The sequence below is a fragment of the Notothenia rossii genome, assembly GCF_949606895.1.
Source record: "Notothenia rossii genome assembly, chromosome: 2".
NCBI lineage: Eukaryota > Metazoa > Chordata > Actinopteri > Perciformes > Nototheniidae > Notothenia > Notothenia rossii.
The window spans coordinates 1,705,989-1,722,085 of record NC_136904.1 but is presented as its reverse complement, the minus strand read 5'-3'; the positions used below and the strand labels follow the sequence as shown (position 1 = coordinate 1,722,085).

General features: G+C 42.3%; 1 protein-coding gene across 1 annotated transcript; it reads right to left on the bottom strand.

The window, feature by feature from the left end:
• Positions 1-2,474: 2,474 nt before the first annotated feature.
• On the bottom strand, positions 2,475-14,639 carry LOC307028934 (uncharacterized protein). Its single transcript, XM_079664344.1, has 2 exons — positions 14,413-14,639; positions 2,475-6,648 (listed from the first exon to the last, which is right to left on the bottom strand). Exons 1-2 carry the CDS (start codon positions 14,597-14,599, stop codon positions 4,826-4,828), a joined length of 2,010 nt encoding a protein of 669 aa, XP_079520470.1. The 5' UTR covers positions 14,600-14,639; the 3' UTR covers positions 2,475-4,825.
• Positions 14,640-16,097: the final 1,458 nt, after the last annotated feature.

Genomic DNA, 16,097 nt, shown 5'->3' with positions numbered 1-16,097 from the left:
TGTCATGGGGGATGGTGTCAGGACTGAACTCTTTGTCTTAAAATCTACAGTTGAACTGATTCAGATCGTTTGCAAGGCGTCGGTCGTTCATGGAGAGGGAGGCTTTTGGCTTGTAGTTTGTGATCTCTCTTAAGACCCTAGCCACACGAAGACCGTAATGAAAACATACCAAATTCGATATCAAAAAAGTATTCCGTCCACACTCAATCGGCACCAGAAACGTGTCCTTCCACACGAGACCGTTCGACCCGCTGGAGACACTGTAGTACATATGCCGGGCCTGTAAGTTGCGCTATACTTCTGCCACAAAATACACCAAAAGCAGCGAAGAAGACTACACGAGCATGCATGGTTGCCATGGTTGCCCTTCTGTTTATTCTCCGCGGTGGATTTAGCAGCAGAGGTGGGGAGAGAGGCAGGGGTCAGGGCTCTGGCTCTTTTCTCCCTCCCACCTCTCCGCTTCTTCCAAGGGACGAAGGAACCGTCTGGTAGAATTTCCGTTAGAATATTCCTAATTTTTCGCCGGTCAACATGTCCGTTAAAGTTGAAATCTTCCGGACAAAATTATAAAAGTGCCGGTCAAAGGTCTTTGTTATTTATTGAGCTTTAAAACAAATGAATAATGACTCTATATAATAATATAAGAATAAAATACAGAGTCTCTCTTTTCCTCCCCCTCTCCTGACAGCCCGTCAGTATTTTCGTTATCAGGAAATGATCGTATAGGGCGCAAGCCCCCAGGAAGTGCGCCGGACTTTGTGCCCAACATTCGTTGTGTCCAAACGGAGTACTAAAACTTCCGTATCAGCCAGTGACGACACCTGGCCCAAAACAACTTTTTCCCATTGACTAACATTGGGGAAGAGACGTCTGTAAATCGGTGGATAATTTTAACCAAATAAACTACCCAATATTAACTATTTCATAGCCCTTATTAGAATCAATAGGTCCTTAAAGTTGTAAAATGCACCAAAAGCCGAATCTAGATTTATTTTCTCTCCCCATTCATTCTAGTGAGCCGAGAGTGGGAGCTCGGGGGGCGGGGCTTAAGGGGAGCATGTTCTGTGAGCGCACATACGGGTTCTTCTGCTCTGGCAGCCAGACATGATGGGTAATCTGTGACGTTTCGCTCTCTCAAAAGTTCAGCCATTTTGTCCTCATGCGCAAATGAGCAGCTCTCATAGGAAAGAACGAGACCCCGTCTCCCACGCTGTATCCAGTTCATATTATGCATCCATGATAGGGCGTAATAACAGAGCCGTTTGGCCCCCCAGAGTGTTGCGTTCGCAGATCTACCCACCAAAATGCAAAAATATCGACTCTTTGTTTGTAGATATCTACTAAACTAAAGCAAATAAAGAGAGTAGGCCTGTTATCCTGAATGATATATATTATACACACTGCTCTGCTTTCTGCACGGACCTCACAGCTGTTCTCACTGTAAACATCACGTCACGATGAAAGCAGTTACTAAAATAATATCCAGGGGATACATGCAGAGCTATCATTGGCTGAAATAAGTCCGGCCGTGCGTCACGCCTCCACCGTTCCTGGAAATGCATCCGTGGAGAAGCCGTGGAGGAACCATCAGTGTATCCTCGGTTAGAGCTCCTCCAGAGAGCCTCCTCGATGCTCGAAGCTCGTTCCTCGATGTGCATTTAGAGAAATTAGATGTCCTTCAACATGGCGCGCTGAAATCCATTTCCGGGTCACTACCGGAGGACCGAGGAGTCGAGAAGGGGAAATTAGAGTATTGAGAAGCCTTCTGTGTGTCAGGGCATTAGAGTCTCTTCTTACCCATACTCCTCTATTTTTTTACTTTCAATAACCCTGACCAATTTCTATTGATGATCACATTTTACCTTATTTCATTTCAAAAGAAACTGCAACCACTGAACACATATTGTTTATCCTACATCTCTAATTTTTAACAATATGATTTGTTGATTACAGTGTAATCTAATTTATTCTGTATATATTATTGTGTGTCTACCATAGAAACTCTGGAGGTAAGTATATTGTTGATATTTATATGCATATCGTTTTTTTTTTATAATAGTTTGAACTTGTGTGCAATGCCTTGTTTATTACTTGTTTCTGCAGCTGCAACTAAATATATAAGTACATCTAATCTCATCTAAATAAACCTTCAATAATAAAGAGCAGAAAGAATGACATTTAAAAAAGCTAATATAGATTAAGACGGGTATAAAAAGCAAGAACACGAGTTACAATTCAGTGTCTGATATGACAAAGTATTTGATTTCTGCTTCAACCCTGATTCAACGGAGGTGAAAGGACTTCAATTTGCATTTAAAGGAACACCAACAATAAAACACATGAGCCCGTACTACAGTTTCAAAAAGCAGGAATAATCCTAAAATTCCATCTTAACTCTGAACCCCAAATGAGCTGTTTGTAATCTGTTGTAAAACACAAACAATATGCAGGAATCTGAGTCTGTTTCGAAAGCATTTTTCTTTTATATAGAAATGTATTTATTAGGATAAACCCCTTGAGATGCACCATCTCATTTTCAAGGGGGTCCCAACAGAAGCAACAACTTACAGACATACATGAACAAAACAGAAAGCCAAACATGACAAACCACGTACAGTCTGTTAACCTGTTTAGCCCCAAGGCTGTTTTTCAGGTCTCAGGCTCGAAAATGACATTCCCAGAACAATTGACTATATCTTCACTTCGAAAAGGGGTAAATTAATCATCTTTTTTTCTCAAAGCAATGATAAACCTGTAAATTGGATGTAGAAAAGTCAGAATCAATATAGATTTTACTAATTTTAAAGTAAATTCAGATTGAACATAGTAAAAAAATGTAAATTATAGTGTCCGTCCAAAAATAAATCATTACTTATAGTGAGAATCACCCTTGAATGATGGGATAGTAGACTAAAAGCTTTAGGAATCCAAACCATAACATATAAGTACCATGTATGACGATTGACGCATAACAAGTGACATTTGAACTTTTAGGTTTAGCAAAACAAAATGACCTGTGGGGTCATTTGGGTGGAAATGGGTGTATTTGCCGTATCTCTGGAGCCCATTGGTCGATTTTGATCGACCAATTAGAATTATTTTGAACCGTTAGAGCCAATAGAATCGAAGGGGAATTTCCACACACACACACACACACACACACACACACACACACACACACACACACACACACACACACACACACACACACACACACACACACACACACACACACACACACACACACACACACACACACACACACACACACAACCATTGAGAAATGAGAGCTATGCGCACCAGAGGTGGGAGTAAGTCCTACATGTGCAAGTTATGAGCAAGTCTCAAGTCTTGACCTGCAAGTATCAAGCAAGTCCCAAGTCAATGTGGTGAGAGTCAAGCAAGTCAAGTCAAGCCATTGCTCAGGTCAAGCAAGTCAAGTCATACGAAATTCTGATGAATAATTCCAGTTTCAGCATTTAAATCAGTTAAAAGACAGTGGTTATGAAAATGGATTCAACCCACACTATGATCTTCATTACATACACAGTTAATCATTTTAAATCTAATTCAGACCGATGACAATCATATTACATTCATATTAACCCTACAACTGCAGACAATATAGCTAGGACTCAAGAAGTCTGTTCAAAAAGGCAGAACTCCAGGTAAGAAAATCATATATGGCATTTGCCATTACACATATTTAATTTAAATTTCTGTTAACACTAGAACCGCCAACAGTGTCATTACCTACAGAGATATCATTTTCAAATCATTTAATTTGTTCCTCTTCATAATTTCCTTATAAACTAAGCAGGGCGATTTAAAACTCACTTAATTGGGTTAATTTAGAAATGGCTTCAGTTTATCATCATAACAGATCAAAAAGTTCAGATTCATTTTACAATAAATATAGGAATGATGCACTTCTACAAACAAAAACAACATCATTAAAACATTTAAACAAACTACTAAAAGTAGATTAACTACATTATTCAAACGTTTACAGTAACTTCTGATAATAACACAGGGGAAACAAACGAGGCTTCTCTCTCTCTCTCTCTCCTAACAGCTCGTCAGTATCGGGGTTAGTCAAAAATTAATCCCTTGGCGGTTAATTTACCGTTTTGTCTTCTCTTTGCTTAATCGATTTGAAAGTAAGTCTAACGTAGCTTAAACTTAACGTCAGCTTTCTAGCTAACACAACACATGCACGCACCTTTCTCTGTTTTTCCTTTTTTGTAGTGACGAATGAAGTTGGATGATGTGGTGGTCCTGTACAAAATAATCCTTGAATCCAAACTTCACTATTTTTGGAGCAAAGCTACCCGCTGCCATGTTAACTGAGACTCCTGCCTTCTAGTGGGTTGCCAGGTTTACGCGCATGACGCTATAATCACGTTTTTCGAAAAAACTAAACGTAATATCTCACTACAAAAACAAACGCAATTATTTAATTTTAAACATTCAAGTCCTTTCAACTCATCTATCTCAAGCTTAAGTCAAGTCTCAAGTCATGAATACCAAGTCCAAGTCAAGTCTTTTATCAATGTTAGTCAAGCAAGTCTCAAGTCAAATAATATGCGACTCGAGTCTGACTCGAGTCAAGTCATGTGACTCGACTCGAGTCAAGTCATGTGAGTTGAGTCCCAACCTCTGATGCGCACGTAGCTTGCCCAAATCTTACGCTCTGAAATCTGAACATTAAACGTATTCAAAACTTCTGTTGATAAAGATGGAGTTTAGATGAAGTCATGTATGAATATTGTCAAACAGAGTTTATACAGCCAGACAGATTTTTCTCATGTGAATTATCGTGGTACTAATTAATTGTCTTCTTTTTTGTTGCACATGCAGATTTGACTTGGAAAATGTCAGGTTCAGAAGAGTCTCCAGGGTTGTCCTCAGTCTCTGGTTGTAAATGTCTCTCTGGATCTGAGTTCCTGGCTGGTTCTGGTCCTCCACAGTCCTCTCCATCAGCTTCTGTTTCCATGTGTTCAGCTGAGCTGCTAGCTGGAGGCTCTGCCTCTCTGTTCTCCTCAGTCTGAGTTTGATGAAGCTGTGAGGACTGACGACCAACACACTTATGGATTTTGACCTGACAACTCCAGGTGAATCTTTTGTCACAGACACTGCATTTGTATGGTTTCTCTCCAGTGTGGATTCTTCTGTGTGTCCTTAAATGTCTCTTTTGTGTAAAAGATTTCTTACAAACTGAGCAGCTGAACGGTTTCTCTCCTGTGTGGATTCTCATGTGGCCCTTTAAACTTCCCCTATGTGTAAAATATTTCTCACAGACTGAGCAGCTGAATGGTTTCTCTCCTGTGTGGTTTCTCATGTGGTACTTTAGACTTCCCCTATGTGTAAAAGATTTATTACAGACTGAGCAGCTGAATGGTTTCTCTCCTGTGTGTATTCTCATGTGGCACTTTAAACTTCCACTATATGTAAACGATTTCTCACAGACTGAGCAGCCGAATGGTTTCTCTCCTGTGTGGTTTCTCATGTGTAGTTGTAAAGATCCTTTCCGTGCAAATGTTTTCTCACAGACTGAGCAGCTGAATGGTTTCTCTCCTGTGTGTATTGCCATGTGCCGATTTAAATGTCCTCTCCGTGCAAAAAAAATCTCACAGACTGAGCAGCGGAATGGTTTGTCTCCTGTATGGATTTTCGTGTGTTCCTTTAACTGTCCAATTTGTTTAAAAGATTTCTCACAGACTGAGCAGCTGAATGGTTTCTTTCCTGTGTGTATTCTCATGTGGCCCTTTAAACTTCCACGTTGTGTAAAAGACTCCTCACAGACTGAGCAGCTGAATGGTTTCCCTCCTTTGTGGTTTCTCATGTGTCGATGTAAAGATCCTTTCCGTGCAAATGTTTTCTCACAGACTGAGCAGCTGAATGGTTTCTGCCCTGTGTGTATTGCCATGTGCCGATTTAAATTTCCTCTCCCTGAAAAATATTTCTCACAGACTGAGCAGCTGAATGCTTTCTCTCCAGTATGGATTCTCATGTGCTCCTTTAAACTTCCTCTTCGTGTAAAACACTGAGTACAGACTGAGCAGCTGAATGCTTTCTCTCCAGTATGGATTCTCATGTGGTCCTTTAAACTTCCTCTTCGTGTAAAACACTGAGTACAGACTAAGCAGCAGAATAGTTTCTCTCCTGCACTAGGTCTTGAATCACTGACAGGGTCTTGTTTATTTTCTTGAGAGTTAGATCCTGGTTCTCTGGTCTCCTTCCAATCTCCACTGTCTTCAGTGTCAGGTTCAGAAGAATCTCCTGGGTTTGCCTCAGTCTCTGGTTGTAAATGTCTCTCTGGATCTGAGTTCCTGGCTGGTTCTGGTCCTCCACAGTCCTCTCCATCAGCTTCTGTTTCCAGGTGTTCAGTTTGTCTTTGATGAAGCTGAGAGGACTGAGGTTTCTCTTCATCATCTTCACTCTTCACAGGGACAGGAGTGAATGTGAACTTGGTGATATCAGCCTCCTCCAGCCCTTGAAACTGCTCTCCCTCCTGACTGATCCAGAGTTCCTCCTGTTCCTCTTTAATGTGTGGGGGGGGCTCTGGGTCCTCCTGGTCCAGACTGGAGCTCCACTCCTGCTGCTCAAGTGGAACCTCTTCTTTAACCACCACCAGCTGCTGGACGTCTGCAGGAAACAGAAAACACATATGTATCAGATTCAGAATCGGTCATATTTACAAGGTGTGTTTACATTTACGAGGAATTTGCTTTAGTATATGTGGTGCATGAAAAGAGACAGAAAGAAGAATCGCAGCAAAACAAAAATAAAAATGTTTTTTGCATGACTGTTATGTTTGAGAGAAGAAGTTTGGCGGACAAACTTCCGGTGAAAGAGCAGATCAACCTGATATTGCTATCAAACAGCAGGCAAGTGACAAATGGAAGCCGTATGTGCGAGGCTTCTCTCGTAGCTGTTACACCAGAAGCCTCGCTAGATGCAGTCATGCTAATGCCTTATTCTGCCTTCCTTGCTTGGTTTTTAAAACAACGGGGACAGATGCAGCATGGAGCACTTCTTTCCAGACATTGGTGGATTTTCTGCCTTCTTCTCAAGGTCACCCAAGCGAACCGCAGTGCTCGACCAAGTGGTGGCGCAAAGACAAAGCTTTCAGAAATAATCAGTTCCTCACTTCCAACAGTCTAAATGTGCCATGTCATCAAAGTGAATGAATATCATGTATCACATCACAATTATATTTGATTTTGTATTTAAAAAGTTAAGAGAAGACACTCAGTAATAATAATAATAATGCAGGTAAAGTAGTTAATAAACAGAGTTGGTAATAACAGGCTTATTCAGGTGTCTACCAGGTCAATTTCTAGAGGAGGCCTAGTCGTTATTGATTCATAACTTACAAAAGTAAAAAATAAATAGTTTAAAGTTAATTATATACATATACTGTAAACAACAATGAGTATATTGCACACAATGAATATAATTGCACATTAATGAGTTTGATGGCAAGTTAGCAACCTAAACTTTATATGTTTTGGACCAGGGCCTCCATTTCCTCTCTGAGTGCGGACAGTGCATCTGACCAGCCGCAGGAGCCCATCGAGAGAGGAGGACGCTGGGAGCAGGAGAACAACAGAGGCTGGCTACAGACGTAAGTTGTGATCTGGCAGTGTTTGCCCTAGAATATTTTTCAGTGCTTGTGGTATACAGCCAAAATAAAACCTAAACTGCACATTGGAATATGAATACCAATTTATATATTGGCATTCATATTTTTATTTACTATTTTTGTAGATTCCAGGTTTATGTCAGAGCAGTCACAAAAAGGATAAGGCATCGTCATATGTAACAGAAAATATGTGGTTTATTTATTGAAATGCCACTGTAAACCTCGTTTTGTTGTGGAAACCACAAGAGAGTTAAAGATCAGGAGAAGGAAACATGCTGTGAAGTACAATTAGGAGTAATGGTGTTAAAACCTTAGTAGTCATATATTTGACTTGGGTATAGTTGAGCATCACTTTCACAGCTTTATTGCAATTTTAGATAATGATATATCTTTTACAGGTATGTGATACAATCCTGATGCACGAAGAAGCGGTTCTCCTTCACCCAGCACCTCATCAGCATGGAGAGTGGTTCCAACAACACTGTGTGAAGTTCCCTGTTGCAGCACTTGGAACGACAGTGCAGAAATACCCCATGTTGAACAAGGCCAAGCTCAAAACGGAACTGTCCCTCATCTACGATAACAGCGAGTTCAAGGTTGTACCAGTTTTTCATGGAGAACAACCTTCAGAGCACTTTCAAAGAGACTGTCAGTTTTCTCAGGATCCTCCTCACCACACCCATGACAACAGCTGAATCTGAGAGGTGCTTCTCTACTTTGAAGAGGATCAAGACCTTCCTGAGAAACACCATGTCACAGGATCGCCTCAATGCTCTGGCTATGCTCTCCACGGACATTCCTGACTTTAATAATAAGGTCATTGAGAGGTTTGCCATCCAGAAGGAGAGAAGAGCAAAATTCCTCTACAAATAAACTGTCAAAAAAGCATGCACGTTGTCTCACCACACTATTGCTAGTGCCATTGTTTTAAAGTTTTTGTACATTGTCCTCAGTCTCGAATGCTTAAATTGTTTATGGAGGCATTAAAAGGCCTAACATAAAATGGTGGCGCAGACAGCAGCAGCGGCCCCTAGCTCTCCCGAGTCTTTAGTGTTTTTAACGTTTGTTCATCTGGTTTGTCTAGTTCACTTCAAATTACCCAAACCGATAGTATAGTCAGGAGTATACAGTACAGTCGTGAGTTCCTGCTTGACAAGGAAATATCAACAAAACAGACTCTACGCTGGCAGAGGTACTCAAGGGCTTTGGAATAAGTTCAACCTCGCCCTCGCCTGCTACCTACATGCTGAATGGGAGACGCCACAAACGGTGTGAGAGGAAGCAGAAGAGGGCTAAGCGCGGAGGCATCCGAGCTAGGCTAGCAGCTAGCCCACATAGGCCCGCTATCCCGAGCATTCTCATGGCTAATGTTCCCTCACTGGACAATAAAATGGACAACATACTCCGGTCGACCGAGAGTGAGGTGAGAGAGTGCTTTGTGTACGTTTTTAGGGAATCATGGCTAAATGACAACATCCCAGTCTCTGCCATTCAGCTCGACCGGCTAACATGCTACCGCTCAGACAGAGCTACGGCTAGCGGGGGGAAGAGCCGCAGCGGGGGTGTGATTGTTTACATCAGTGATGCTTCGTGTAGGGACGCTGTGGTTGTCTACAAACACTGTTCACCGCTGGCGGAGTTTATTTTGGTGAATTGCAGGCCTTTCCACCTTCCTAGGGAGATTAACTCAAATGTATCAGGATTGTTGATATCCTCATGGATTCATCTTCTTTTTATAGACACATGCATTTCCAAACATTTGGTCTACCTATGTTGCAAATGTATTATCTCTTCGATTTACACACGGCATCTATTGCACGTCTGTCCGTCCTGGGAGAGGGATCCCTCCTCTGTTGCTCTCCCTGAGGTTTCTCCATGTTCCCCTTTAAACTGTGGGTTTGCTCTGGAAGTGTTTCCTTGTACGATGTGAGGGTCTAAGGACAGAGGGTCTGAGGACAGAGGGTCTAAGGACAGAGGGTCTAAGGACAGAGGGTCTAAGGACAGAGGGTCTAAGGACAGAGGGTCTAAGGACAGAGGGTGTCGTATTGTCATACTGATATTCTGTACAAACTGTGAAGTCCACTGAGACAAATGTAACATTTGTGATATTGGGCTATATGAATAAACATTGATTGATTGATTGATTGATTGATTGATTGATTGATTGATTGATATCAACATGTTGACTTCCCAACAAGAGGAAATAATACTCTGGATCTTCTTCATACCACCATCAAGGGAGCTTACAAGGCTTCCCCCCTCCCCCACATCGGAGACTCTGATCACATCACTGTCATGCTAAAACCTGCATACAGACCCCGAGTGAAAGTCACCAAACCGGTTTCCAAGGAGTTACTTGTGTGGTCAGAGGACAGCACAGCTGCACTGCAAGACTGCTTTGAAACTACAGACTGTGACATGTTTAAGCACACAGCCACATACAACAACACCACCAACATCCAGTAATTTACAGAAACTGTTACAGGCTACATCACTAAAAGCATTGAGGATGTGACTCACACCAGATCCATCACTATCAGGGCCAACAAGAAGCCATGGATGACAGGAGAGGTCCAAAGGCTGCTGAGTGCCCGCTGCCTTCAGAGAGGGCAATCCAGCTGGTCTCAGAGCAGCAAGGGCCGACCTATCCCGTGGCATCCGGAAAGCCAGACGACAGTTCACCCGGAAGATTACAGCTCACTTTGGTGACAGCAGAGACACACAGAGCCTGTGGCATGGTATTAGGACCATCACAGACTACAAACCTCCACCACGGATCTGCAACAGTGTCACCTCTATGCTGAACAACCTCAACGACTTATTTGCACGATTTGAAGCACATAACAGCACACCTGCGAAGAAAACATCACCTCCACCCAACGACCAGGCTATCTGTCTGTCCCAAGGCAGTGTGAGGAGCACACTGCTAAGGAGTAACACCCTGAAAGCTTCTGGGCCTGACAACATTCTCCTGGTCGTGTGCTAAAGGACTGCGCCGCTGAGCTCACAGATGTCAACACAGACATCTTCAACATCTCCCTGAGCCAGGCTATTGTTCCCTCGTGCTTCAAGGTAACCAGCATCATACCTGTGCCGAAGAAGTCATCACCTTCCTGCTTCAATAACTACCGCCCCGTAGCGTTGACTTCTACCATCATGAAATGCTTTGAGCGGCTAGTCATGAAGCAAATCAAATTTGACCTCCCCCCCTCACTGGACCCGTTTCAGTTTGCATAACGAGCGAAGCAGTCCACTGAGGATGCCATCTCCTCTGCTCTCAACCCAGCCCTCAACCACCTGGACACTAAGTACTCATATGTTAGGATGCTGTTCACAGACTTTGGCTCAGCGTTCAATATCATCATCCGCCAGTAGCTGGTTTGCAAGCTAACAAACCTGGGCCTCAGCCCCTTTCTCTGCAACTGGCTGCTGGACTTCCTCACTGCCAGACCCCAATCGGTAAAGGTCGGCAACAACACATCAGTCATCATCACACTGAGTACGTGGCCCCCCAAAGGATGTGTGCTCAGCCCCTGCTGACCGTCGACTGCAAACTCACCCACAGCTCCAACCACTTTATCAAGTTTGCGGATGACACAACCATGGTGGGTCTCATCAGCAACAATGACGAAACCCACTACAGCAGGAGGGAGTGAACAAGCTGGCCACGTGGTGCATAGATAACAATCTCTTTCTCAATGTGGAGAAAAGAAAGGAGATTGTTGTCAACTTCAGGAGAACCTACCCCCAACACCCCCACCCACTGACCATCGGTGGTGCCGCTGTGGAACAGGTGAGCTGTACCAAATTATTGGGGGTGCACATCACCGAGGACCTCTCCTGGAGTAACACCACGTCAGTCTCCAAGAAAGCCCAGCAGCACCTCTATTTTGTCCGCAAACTGAAGAGAGCCGGAGCCCCCCCCCCCCCCCCATCATGCTCTCCTTCTACCGAGGCACCATCAAGAGCATCCTCAGCAGCTGCATCACTGTGTGGTTTGGAAGCTGCACAGCATCGAACCGAAAGACCCTGCAGCGCATCGTGAACACAGCTGAGAGGATAATCTGTGCCTCACTCCCATCACTCCTGGACATCTACAACACCGCAAAGCAACTGCAAAGCATTGTGGGTGACCCCTTCCATCCCTCCTGGCTTCAGGGAGGAGGTTCTGCAGCCTGAAGTCAAACTCAACTTACTAGACTAAAAAACTTATGGACAATCTTGCACCAAAGTTATTGATATTGAAGTGAATGTTATTTTGTATATATTGATTGTTGTTGATTTTTTATCTTAATGTGTGCACATTATATCATATATACTGTATATATATGATAATGTGTACATTAAGATAAAATATATAGGATATACATATTTTATACATATCTGTATTACTGTATAATTTTACATGTTGGAAACGACATTTCGATCTCTCTGTCTGTAAACACAAACTGAGTAGGATTGACATCAGAGTTGACCTTGAATTAAAAAAAATATATATATTAAATTAAAAAAATGTACTGGTAAATTAACACTGAAAAATCCTCTTTTGTTTGCATTAATTCATACTGGTATGTTTACTGAAATTGATTGCAAAGCAGTACTTAGAAAAAAATCCACCAGCCGCCACTGCTCGGATTGTGTTCACACCAACTCAAACGAACCGCATCAAGGAGGTAAACGCAGGGATGCCGTGTGTAAATCGAAGAGATAATACATTTTACAGCGTAGGTAGACCGAATGTTTGGAAATGCATGTGTCTGTAATAAGAAGATGCATCACTCATTTTAAAAAGGTGTTTCTCCTGCCGTCTGCTTGTCAAAGCATTAATTCATGGTTTTTACTAACCGGTATCAGTATGTTGTTACTTCGGGGTCATTTAGAGTCAGGCCTATAAAGTGTGGCAAAAAAATAGTCAGCTGATCAAATGCACCTATTTCCACATCTGCACTTGATCAGCTGATTATTTCTATTTGCCTCACTTTATAAGCTTTACATCACTTGTACGGTCACAAAAAAAAAAAAAGGTGCCAATCTTCAGTCAGATGTGACTGTGTTTTTTGTAAGAATAACAGACAAAAGTCGTGGAAATATGTGAACCAGAATGTATCAAAGTTGAACCATCATAAATGTTTTAAATAACAACATTTGGTCAAATAAAGTGACAGACTAGGCCTGGGCAGGTGGTTACAGCTACGCCCACTGTCTGACTGGAGGAATGAGATTTCTGAATCAGTTTCTTTTACTGTCCTTCTTTCTGTAGAGCAGGGATGGGCAACTTTGATGGTGGTGGGGGCCACATCATTGATGTACTGGCCGCAGATTCACTTGGAACACACACACAAAAATTCCATGTGTTGTATGTAATTATTAACAAATATACTAAGTCTGACATCTTCATTGACATTTTACAATCAAAGGGAACATCCCCAAAAAATGGGAACATCCTCTAATCAGCTCACTAAACAAATATCAGTTCACAGACATTTTATTTAATTTTTACAAGTGGCATGTTTGTATTGAACAGGTTATTAAACAGTGGAATAAAACTATTTTAAACTATTGGAAAGTACGGAAAATGTGTGTGTATTGAGATGAACCATTAAGATGACATAAACATGAAGTCATAAACACTAACCCAGACATTAGTTGTCTAACTTGAACACTTGTAGCCAGTCTCTGCATTCCCCTTATTCCACAATAAGGGGAGTGTCAACACAGACATCTGTCAGCCCGCACTCTGCTGTTCCTCACACCACTCCCCCTCCCTCCCGCTGAAATTATGAATGAAAAGCGTAGTAATCATAGATAACACGGCAGGGTCCGTGACAGTTTGTTTTCATCTGATTTCAAATAAACAAAGTCTTGGTTTTAAGAATATTAAACTTGTTTCGCCAAATTCAGATGATAAAAACAACTTTTAAGCTTGGAAAGGCATAATTACAAGAGGCAACTTAACGTCACAGCAGGCATAACAACAGCTGGTGTTTCTTGTGAGGGTTTCCCCGGGAAACAAACAATACACACAAATGCTTCACAGATTATTTTGCGGTATTTGAAATCATGTACGCAGCTCGCGACGTAACTAGGAGTCTAGTGGACGGTATCAGTACTAAAAGTAAAAAGAAAATGTATTTAATTTTTTTAATTTTATTAATTACTTTGTTTATAAATTAATCTGAGGGCCGCAAAAAGAGGAGGTGGGGGCCGCATGCGGCCCGCGGGCCGCCATTTGCCAATCCCTGCTGTAGAGGAAGTAAAGAAACCGTAACTCTGTTGTTTGAAGTGCAATATATGACTCGGCAGCTTTAAAGGTCACCTATCAGGCTATTTCTAGGCAGTAGCATTGGTCTCAGATATATAAAAAATATATAAAAAAACATGTCTATTTAGTGTTTTGGTCAAACAACCAAACAGATCACACATTCTAGCCATGCATACAAAAGTGCTGATTCTGGGTATAAACAGGTCACTTGAGAATGTGACCCTGTGTCTCAATGAGATGTTCACCTGTATAAATAAAGGCTAAATAAAAAATGCTTTTTTTTTTTTAAACATGAAAAAAATAACACATAAGAGGGGGCGGAGCTTATGCCGGCTCATGCGGGACCTGGCAGATACTGTCTAAAATGCTGCGGTGATGAAACTTAAGGATTATTAGAACAAGGATTATTTATGTATGGAGCTCAAAGGTCTTCTCTCTCGCCGGTTATACCACAATGTGAGTTCCTTTTTATGAAGAGAGAGTTAGTAAAGAGGGAACAGACCTGCTCTGTGGATCTGAAGCTGAGGATGTAAAACAGCGTCCAGTAGTTTCCGGTGTCTCTCGTTCTCCTGTTTTGAACGAGACAGTTCCTCCTCGTACTCTGCTATCGTTCTTTCAAACAGAACAAAGATGTCTTCAGCAGCTGCAGTGAGTCGCTGCTTCACCAACGAGAGCAGCACAACACTCATGTTTACTAAATCACCACTTCCTGTTAGACACACTGTTTCTCCGTGTTCTTCAGTCTCTGTTAAACACACTGTTTCTCTGTGTGCTTCAGTCTCTGTTAAACACACTGTTTCTCTGTGTGCTTCAGTCTCTGTTAAACACACTGTTTCTCTGTGTGCTTCAGTCTCTGTTGAACACACTGTTTCTCTGTGTGTGCTTCAGTCTCTGTTGAACACACTGTTTCTCTGTGTGTGCTTCAGTCTCTGTTGAACACACTGTTTCTCTGTGTGCTTCAGTCTCTGTTAAACACACTGTTTCTCTGTGTGCTTCAGTCTCTGTTGAACACACTGTTTCTCTGTGTGTGCTTCAGTCTCTGTTAAACACACTGTTTCTCTGTGTGTGCTTCAGTCTCTGTTGAACACACTGTTTCTCTGTGTGCTTCAGTCTCTGTTGAACACACTGTTTCTCTGTGTGTGCTTCAGTCTCTGTTAAACACACTGTTTCTCTGTGTGTGCTTCAGTCTCTGTTAAACACACTGTTTCTCTGTGTGTGCTTCAGTCTCTGTTGAACACACTGTTTCTCTGTGTGTGCTTCAGTCTCTGTTGAACACACTGTTTCTCTGTGTGTGCTTCAGTCTCTGTTAAACACACTGTTTCTCTCTGTGTGCTTCAGTCTCTGTTAAACACACTGTTTCTCTGTGTGCTTCAGTCTCTGTTAAACACACTGTTTCTCTGTGTGTGCTTCAGTCTCTGTTGAACACACTGTTTCTCTGTGTGTGCTTCAGTCTCTGTTAAACACACTGTTTCTCTGTGTGTGCTTCAGTCTCTGTTGAACACACTGTTTCTCTGTGTGTGCTTCAGTCTCTGTTAAACACACTGTTTCTCTGTGTGCTTCAGTCTCTGTTGAACACACTGTTTCTCTGTGTGTGCTTCAGTCTCTGTTAAACACACTGTTTCTCTGTGTGTGCTTCAGTCTCTGTTAAACACACTGTTTCTCTGTGTGCTTCAGTCTCTGTTGAACACACTGTTTCTCTGTGTGTGCTTCAGTCTCTGTTAAACACACTGTTTCTCTGTGTGTGCTTCAGTCTCTGTTAAACACACTGTTTCTCTGTGTGTGCTTCAGTCTCTGTTAAACACACTGTTTCTCTGTGTGTGCTTCAGTCTCTGTTAAACACACTGTTTCTCTGTGTGCTTCAGTCTCTGTTAAACACACTGTTTCTCTGTGTGTGCTTCAGTCTCTGTTAAACACACTGTTTCTCTGTGTGTGCTTCAGTCTCTGTTAAACACACTGTTTCTCTGTGTGTGCTTCAGTCTCTGTTAAACACACTGTTTCTCTGTGTGTGCTTCAGTCTCTGTTAAACACACTGTTTCTCTGAAGCTTCCTGAGCTGCTGTTCAGCTGGACGGCAGGAAGCAGAGGTTTGGGAGGATGATGTCCCTGATGCTGTTTAGATTTCTCCAGCACCACGGGGGGTCCTGTGTGGATGGCAGCTCCTTCCTCAGCAGATCCAGTTCTCCAGAAT